At 39.6% G+C, this 8,363-nt stretch overlaps 2 protein-coding genes across 2 annotated transcripts; one reads left to right on the top strand and one right to left on the bottom strand.

Annotated features, from left to right (window-relative positions):
* The first annotated feature begins 438 nt into the window (after positions 1–438).
* LOC115925283 lies at positions 439–864 on the top strand. Its single transcript, XM_030988952.1, has one exon. It carries the CDS (start codon positions 439–441, stop codon positions 862–864), a length of 426 nt encoding a protein of 141 aa, XP_030844812.1.
* Positions 865–4,083: 3,219 nt separating this feature from the next.
* LOC105439169 (ankyrin repeat domain-containing protein 50-like) lies at positions 4,084–5,268 on the bottom strand. The gene has a single exon (XM_011667855.1). The coding sequence runs from the start codon at positions 5,266–5,268 to the stop codon at positions 4,084–4,086; it is 1,185 nt and encodes a 394-aa protein (XP_011666157.1).
* Between the last annotated feature and the right edge of the window lie 3,095 nt (positions 5,269–8,363).

Below are 8,363 nucleotides of genomic sequence, written 5' to 3'. Positions count from 1 at the left end.
GAGAAGAAACTATTTACATGGTATTAATCTATGCAGGGAGGTGAAAGAAATGAGTGGAAACTCTTTATTCAAAAGCATTCGTGAGTGCTAATAATGAGATTTGTAACATGGCCACTTGGCTCTGAAGTTCCATACTCCGAACCGCGCTCCTACTGTCGCGAATTTCGGAGGCCAGGCACCAGTTTCATATTTATTACAAAATATTAAATTACGGGCAAAGTTTCGATGTAAATGTAAACTTTATGGATTGTAATGGGAATAGTCCATCAAACAATTTTTCAAATTTAGTACTCCGCCCTTCCTATAATTTGTGTGCCAGAAAACTTGCATTTTTTAACTTTGCGAAGACTGATGGAAGGTATTAAAGCAAAGCATCTGACAGCAGTGGTTACGTTCGTGGATTTTAAGAAGGCCTTTGATTCAATCAATAGGAAGAAGATGTTAGAGATCTTAAGAGCCTATGGAATACCACACACAATAGTTACAGCAGTAGGAGTGATGTACACAGATACCACAGCTCAAGTACGTTCACCAGATGGAGAGACTGACTCCTTTACCATCTTAGCAGGAGTGCTTCAAGGAGATACCTTAGCAACATACCTATTCATCATAGCATTGGACTATGGTCTAAGAATGGCTACTGAAGGGTTCGAGGATCTAGGCTTCACCCTACAGGAAAGGAAAAATAGCAGATATCCTGCTGAAATGATCAAAGATACCGACTTTGCTGATGATATTGCACTAATCTCAGACAATCTGGAAATGGCACAGAAGCTCCAAGAACAAGTGGAGTCTGCAGCAAGCCAAGTCGGTCTACAAATAAACAGTACTAAAGACAGAATTCATGATGTACAACCTTCGTGAAGGCGAGATCTGTACTGCTGACAGGACAAAGCTGAAGCAGGTCCAAGACTTTCAGTACTTTGGCTCGTGGGTTGATCAGTCAAAACAAGATCTGAATATCCGAAAGGCAAAAGCCTGGACGGCTTTGAACAAGCTGACAGCCACTTGGAAATAAACTTCGGTAGAAAACTGAAAGTCCGTTTCTTTAGGGCTTCAGTGGAAACTGTACTGCTCTATGGATCAGAAGCCTAGACATTGACAAGTAGCCTGGCAAAACAACTGGATGGTTGCTATACAAGACTCTTGAGAGCAGCACTAAATGTCAACTGGAGGGACCATATTATGACCAATATTAAACTGTATAGGGACATTACACCGATCTCAGCCAGACTGAGAGACCGTCAACTCCGTTTCAGTGGGAACTGCTGGAGGAGCAAGAGTGAAATCATTTCACAAATGCTCTTCTGGGAGCCCTCAAGGGGCAAACGCACCAGAGGTCGCCCAGCAATGACTTAATACATTGACCAGTTAGAAAAGGATATCTGTCTACCAAGGCAGGAGCTCCCAAAGATCATGGAGAATAGAACTGAATGGAAAAAAGCCTGTCAAATCAGTGCGAGTACGCTCGACCTAGAAGTGCCTCCTTCACCTCCGATAATTTCTCTTTTTAATCTCTGATAAGTGACCCTTTTTACCTCTAATGACTGCCCCTTTTATTTCGACAGGTGCCCCTTTTCCTTTCTAATAAACGCTCCTTTTCCTTCTTATAAGTGCCCCTTCCCTTTATCATAATCACCCCCTTTTCATCACTGATAAGTGCCCCGTATATTTTGACATGTGACTATTTTTCTTTTTAATATAATCTACTTACCCCTGCTCATAAAAGCGCCCTTACACCTCCGATATATTCAAATTTTCTTTTATCATAAGTGCCCCTTTTTATTATCATAAGTGCTTCTTTTTCATATCTGGTCAATGTCTCTTTTGAGGTGCGTTAAGTGCCTCTTTTCACCTGTGGTAATTTCCCTTTTTACAATGATACGTGCCCCTTTCTATTTCTAATAAGGGACCTATCCCCTATTCTCTTCTTATAAATGCCCCTATCAAAATCAGATGGGTGCCCCATTTCCGTCAAGAAATGCCCATTTCCCATTTTCATAAGTGCTCTTTTTCATCCCTGGTGAGTGCTTCATTTTCACCTTTGATAATTACCCTTTGTACTTTGACATGTGCTACTTTTTTCTTCTAATAAGTGTATTAATTCTTCTAATAAGTGTCTTAATTTATCCCTTTCGATAAGTACCCCCTTTCCCTCTCATCATTAAACGTGCCCCTAATTTAAAGCGACTAAGAGCAATTCCCCCCAAAGTTCGCTTGCTACGCCCGTTCGCATTTATAAATCATATAATTGTTTTACTTATCAAAGGTCATTTCAGTCTTCCGTTATGAGAATGTGCCTATAACCCCATTATGATTGTGTTTTTCCTCTTTATAAGATGTAATTTTTCGCACTGCGACCTCACAAATCATATTAAGGGTGCGTTCAATCGATTTTTCGATGCTAGAATCACAAACATGAATCACAAATCAAAACGCCGTTACAAAAAGCAAGGTCACTGCGGTTAGCGTTTAAGCGATTTTTCATCAACGCTGATTCTAGCTCATTTCGAGCCCAGCCACTGAGGATCACACTGCGCAGTTTGAACCAGGAACTTCGGCGCGCGCTTTCTGGAATTGTTTACGGCCGACTGTCAACTGCTGTTTTGAGCATAGATCGCAATAATAAAACAAAGAATGAGAAGGTGATAGAAGGAAGGAAACAAAGAATAATAACATAAGGAAAGACAGAAAGAGAAAGTGATAGAATGCTTAAAACAAAGAATTACATAAAAGGTGATAGAAGGAAAAACAAAGCATAACATAAGAATAGAAGGAAGAAACAAAGAATAACACAAAAAAGAAAGTGATATATAAAAACAAAGAATAACATAAGAGAAGGTAATAGAAGGAAAACAAAACAAAGAATAACATAAGAATATAAGGAAGAAACAAGGAATAACATAAGGAAAGACGGAAAGAGAATGTGAAAAAAAGGAAGGAACAAAGGATAACATAAGGAAGAACAGAAAGAGAAAGTGATAGAATGATTAAAACAAAGAAAAACATAACAGAAGGTGATAGAAGGTAGAAACAAGGAATAACATAAGGAAAGACAGAAAGAGAAAGTCGATAGAATGATTAAAACAAAGAATAACACAAGAGAAGGTGAAAGAAGGAAGAATAAAAAATAACATAAGGAAAGATAGAAAGAGAAAGTGACAGAATGATTAAAATAAAGAATAACATAAGAGAAAGTGATAGAATTATAAAAAAAAGAATAACATAAGAGAAGGTGATAGAAGGAACAAACAAATAATAACATAAGAATAGAAGGAAGAAACAAAGAATAACATAAGGAAAGACAGAAAGAGAAAATGATGGAAGGAAAACAAGGAATAACATAACAGAACAACGCAAATTGCATGAAAAGCAAGCGCGCGTTTTTTGCCCAAACCGGAACAGGCCACGATAATGACGCAATAGAATCATGATTGAGACTACGTTCGTTCAATCGAATTTTAGCGACCGTGATTCTGCAGAATCATGATACAAAACCCATCTTTTTCAGCTTTTCATGTTTGTGTTTTTAAACACATTTATTTTTACGACCGACGAAAAAATCGCTTGAACGCATTGCGTTTTAAACTAAACGTCTTTAGAAACCGTGATTCTAGGGTGAAAAATTGTCGATTAAACGCACCCTTAGTTTCCCCGCTCGCTTCGCTTCCTCGCAAGTGAATATTCAGACATCACACCCAACTGCAAAGTACAATCCTTGGGCAATTCATTGTATGATGTATAAAGAGAAATAAATATTAAAATCATCCCTGATAATGTAATCACAATGTACTCATGTAAACTGGTTGTAGACTAATTGAAGTTGAACGAACTGGCTATAGGACCAAGTGGCATTGGACCAAACGGCAATATATAATTTATTTTGTATACAACTCGTTCAGTTATAGAATCAGGAAAATCAGGAATATATAGTATTGTAATTTGGGTAAGTCGGGGTAAAAAAAAGATTGAAGAACAAAGTATTACATCGCATTAATTTAAATATGGCAATTTACATATTCCTCTAACAAAATGAAGAGGAAAAAACAACTCAAAACTAAGGGTATTATGCCAGTTCTGTCCCTATAAATTCATCCCTTGTTCACATGAAATAGTGATTACTGTTAAAATGCGAATTTTACCTTCAGGTGATGCTTCTTCTTTCTTTTCTTGTTCACTCTGGAGATACCGAACTACATCAAGATGACCATTGCGTGATGCAACAACAAGCGGTGTCTCACCATCATTATTTCCCCTCTTTAACTGTGCTCCTTGCCCGACGAGGTACTGAACTACACCAAGATGACCATTGCTTGATGCAACAAGAAGTGGTGTGGAACCGTCCAGGCCATCGCTATTAACCTGTGCTCCTTGACCACAGAGGTATTTAACTATATCAAGATGACCATCGACTGATGCCCAGTAAAGAGCTGTGAAACCAAATTTCTCACATCTCTCTACCAGTGCCCCTTGACTAACAAGGCATTTAACTATATCAAGAAAACCTTCCATTGATGCCATATGAAGTGATGTTATAGCATCGTCATTCTCAATCTCTACCTGTGCTCCTAGACCAATGAGGTACTCAACTACCTCAATATGACCTGATCTTGATGACATGTGAAGTGCCGTCAAACTACCCTTATCATTAGGCTTATCAATCTGTGCTCCTTTACCAACGAGATACTTAACTACATCAAGATTACCATAGAATGATGCAAGATGAAATGGTGTGGTTTCATTTGTATCACCACTCTCCACCTGTGCTCCTTGACTAATGAGGTACTGAACTACATCAAGAAAACCTTTCTCTGATGCATGATGAAGTGGTCTTCGACCAGCCATATTGCCCCATTCTATCTCTGCTCCTTTACCAACGAGGTAATGAACTACATCAAGATGACCGGAGATTGATGCATTAAGAAGAGCGGTGTTACCACGGTTACTAGGCTTATCAAACTGTGCTCCTTGACCAACGAGATATTGAACTACTTTGATGTGACCATTGTGTGATGCAAAATGAAGTGCTGTTTGACCATCATTACTACACGTGTCAATCTGTGCTCCTTGACCAATGAGATACTTAACTACATCGAGGTGACCATCGCGTGATGCACAGTGAAGAGGTGTCTCATCATCATTATCACGAGTTTCAATCTGTGCTCCTTGACCAACGAGATACACAACCACTTCAAAACGGCCATTACTTGCTGCCGTGAGAAGGGCTTTATCGACCTCAGCAGGCTCATTTACTGCTTTTTCAGCCATGTTTTGCTATGTCCGTGGGCCCAATTCTGAAGCGAATCTTATGGATATTCCTTCGTTCTAGACCTAATATTTCGAGTTTGTCAAAGCATGGTCAAAGTCACCTTTGCGTTCTGTGAATCGCTCCGGGAAGAGACTAAACACATCAGTAAAGTTACCCGCTCTACAGCTTGAGAGGTATATATCTTTCTCTGTTACCCTGCAGTTTAAACTATTCGTAGCTCACTAACGCGTATGCATTGGAAAATACGGCACAGGAATTATTTTAATTTGATAAAGTAATAATTGCGAGCATAATTCAAATGTTATAATGAAATAATCCGTCTGGGACAGTCCTGGCGCTGTCGGTACAAGTTTGATAACTCCACTTTATTCGTCTGATTTCCTTCACATAAACCAACGTGCTCCGGTTCATTCAAATATAACATCAACGATCCCTTGCTTCAAAATGAATTGTAGATTGTCAAATCAGGTCACAAATCAGTGCATAAAATTGTTCGACGATAACACGCTAGGAATTTCTCTCAAAATTTAGCTCTCTGTTTTTTATCGGAAAGTTTACCTTGTGTTTGATGGTATATTACACAAACGTTAAAGCTAATTAATTCATTTGTGTGTGCCTACAGTTTCCTGGAACAAACTAACCGATGGAACACTCATGGCGAAAATGGCGGAGCCGTTTGTGAGAAACGGGCGTTGTTTTGTAAAACGTCATCATGATAGAACGTCACCGTGACCGGTAACCTGACCTCAGCTTTGCTGCAATGTAATGCAGTTTTACCTGAAAAGGGAATAAATGCACGGTTGACCAATTAGAATGAGCCGAAACCAAATAGTCGCAGCGTTATTTGTTGGCATAATATCTATTGATCTTACACACTTGATCGCATACAAATTTTTCATTTGCCCATAATGCGTCAACATAAAAACGAACTGAAATCGCGTCAAACTGTGTGTATTAGTTCGAAGAACGCATACATAGATGTATCATTTACAATAATTATTATTCAATCATCAGTAAATATGACTGTTTGTACCATTCTAATCACAGAATCTTTCCTGAAATCTGCCTCCAAAATAACTGTTCTTATTTCTTGGATTCGCAAGAAAATCACCAGATAGGACAATTTTATAAAAGTTGTTTTGGCATTTACTTGAGCTAATTTGTCTACATTTCTCGATGTAGACTACAGCCCAGGAGACCAGTATTTTTGTTTCTATCTTCCCCTATGTATTTTTTGTTTCATCAGTCTAAAGGGCTGTCGTCGTTTTATATCATCGGCCTCGTGGACCTTTTGATACACTCTCCATTTTTATATGTTCTCATGCATTTTTTTTTGTCGGTCTCGATCGTATATCAAGTTGGGATTCGCGGTCTTGTCAATATTGGTTTCTTGAAGCTTGTGTCATTGTCGGTCCCTGGGGCTGTCGCTCTAGTGAACTGTCAGTTATATATATGTAGTGGTATGACTACAGGTGCTGTACACATATGCAAATATGCACATACATGTACATGTATCTACTAGTTTCTTGAGTGTGTGTGTGTGTGTGTGTGTGTGTGTGCAAATATGCACATATCCACTGCACCTTGTGGAAGCCATGACTTAAACAATGGTAAACACTTCAATGACCAAGCATGGGCAATAGACCAGTTCACGGTTAGCACCTTACTGCAATGACCCCGAATATCCACAGATCTTCAAAACATAAAGAGGTCCCACTTTGTACATTTGCAATAATCACTCCTACAGCGATGGAGGTGCTATAAAATAGCCTTTGTTTCCCATTTTACAAAGAATACTTCCACCTGTGTATTATGGAGTGCATTAATGAATAATGATTACATAACTTTCAAGAGCACGTATCCAATATTTCGTCTCCGTGTATTTCAAAATTTGTTCTGCATTGACCTTTATCTGCTCAAGCTCAGACTGCAACCGTGAACTGGCTTATTGGGCATGAATATAATATAAATAAATGTACATGGCAATGTATGCAGAGAAGGTATGTTGGTTATGTTGGTATGTTAGTAGAGAGACATATGTTTTGATGGGCTCTGAGAAAGGAGGTCTTTAGAGACAATTTAAGAGGCTGTTCACACCGGCAGAGATAGCGCGCGCCAGACCGCGCTATCTCCGCGGTTTGGAAGGTACAACGTCGTTTCGGTCCGCCCAACAGCGAGCCACGGCGAGCCAACACTGGAGCACCTCTTGGGGGTGGTCCACGAGAGATAGCGCGGGCTAGCGCGCGCTAGAAAAAAGGGGGTGCTACGATAGACCGCGCTATCTCATTGCGGTGTGAACAGCCTCTAAGACTCCATGTTGGATTTGGGTGTGTCCCTTGTTTAAGTCTGAACCAATAAAGATGGAACCAAATTGAATCATTAAATTGAATCCTCCGTATTGCTTGGCTCGTTACATGTATATTTTGTTAATGTTGGTGTCGTGGGCTTTCGCACAAGTAGGCTGACCTGAACTGACCGAGGCGATCCTGCGAACACCCGCTGCACCCGGGGTCGGCCTTTAGTGAAGCCTTCACTTTTGTCGGTGTGTTCTTTTAAAACTCACATTACATAGAGTAGGAATATAATGAACAAATGTTTTCTGATACACAGTTTTTAGATATTTTTACTTTGACACAAAGCTTTATTCCCTCCCTCGATGTACGTATCAGCCCCAATCCCTCCTCAGTTCTCAACCGGGTCAATTTGACACAATTTACATCAAAATTTACATCAAAATTCCTGCTGGATGCCTGTCAAAATTGCGTCCTAACATTTGAACTACACCTCATATACTCTACCGCGCTAACACCCTGGCTTATCTACAGCTTCACCAGTCAAAAATTTGAGTAAATTTTGTACGAATCTCCCTGTTTTTCCATTGTCTTCCCGAATTTTCCCCCAAGTATAAACCAACCCGTATTTGCACTCTAAGATGTGCTTCAACAATAAGAACACAAATGAGAACACAAAAGTGGCATGAATCTTTTTTTTTTCGAGGAGGGCGTGGGATTGGGGGAGGGGCGTCTATGGAGGAGGGAATTCATGATCGTAATCAGGCGCCGAGACTTCTCACACAAACACATACACAAGCACA

This window comes from Strongylocentrotus purpuratus, unplaced genomic scaffold (genome assembly GCF_000002235.5).
Source record: "Strongylocentrotus purpuratus isolate Spur 01 unplaced genomic scaffold, Spur_5.0 spur5_scaffold_18, whole genome shotgun sequence".
NCBI lineage: Eukaryota > Metazoa > Echinodermata > Echinoidea > Camarodonta > Strongylocentrotidae > Strongylocentrotus > Strongylocentrotus purpuratus.
This window is presented reverse-complemented; position numbering and strand designations above follow the sequence as displayed.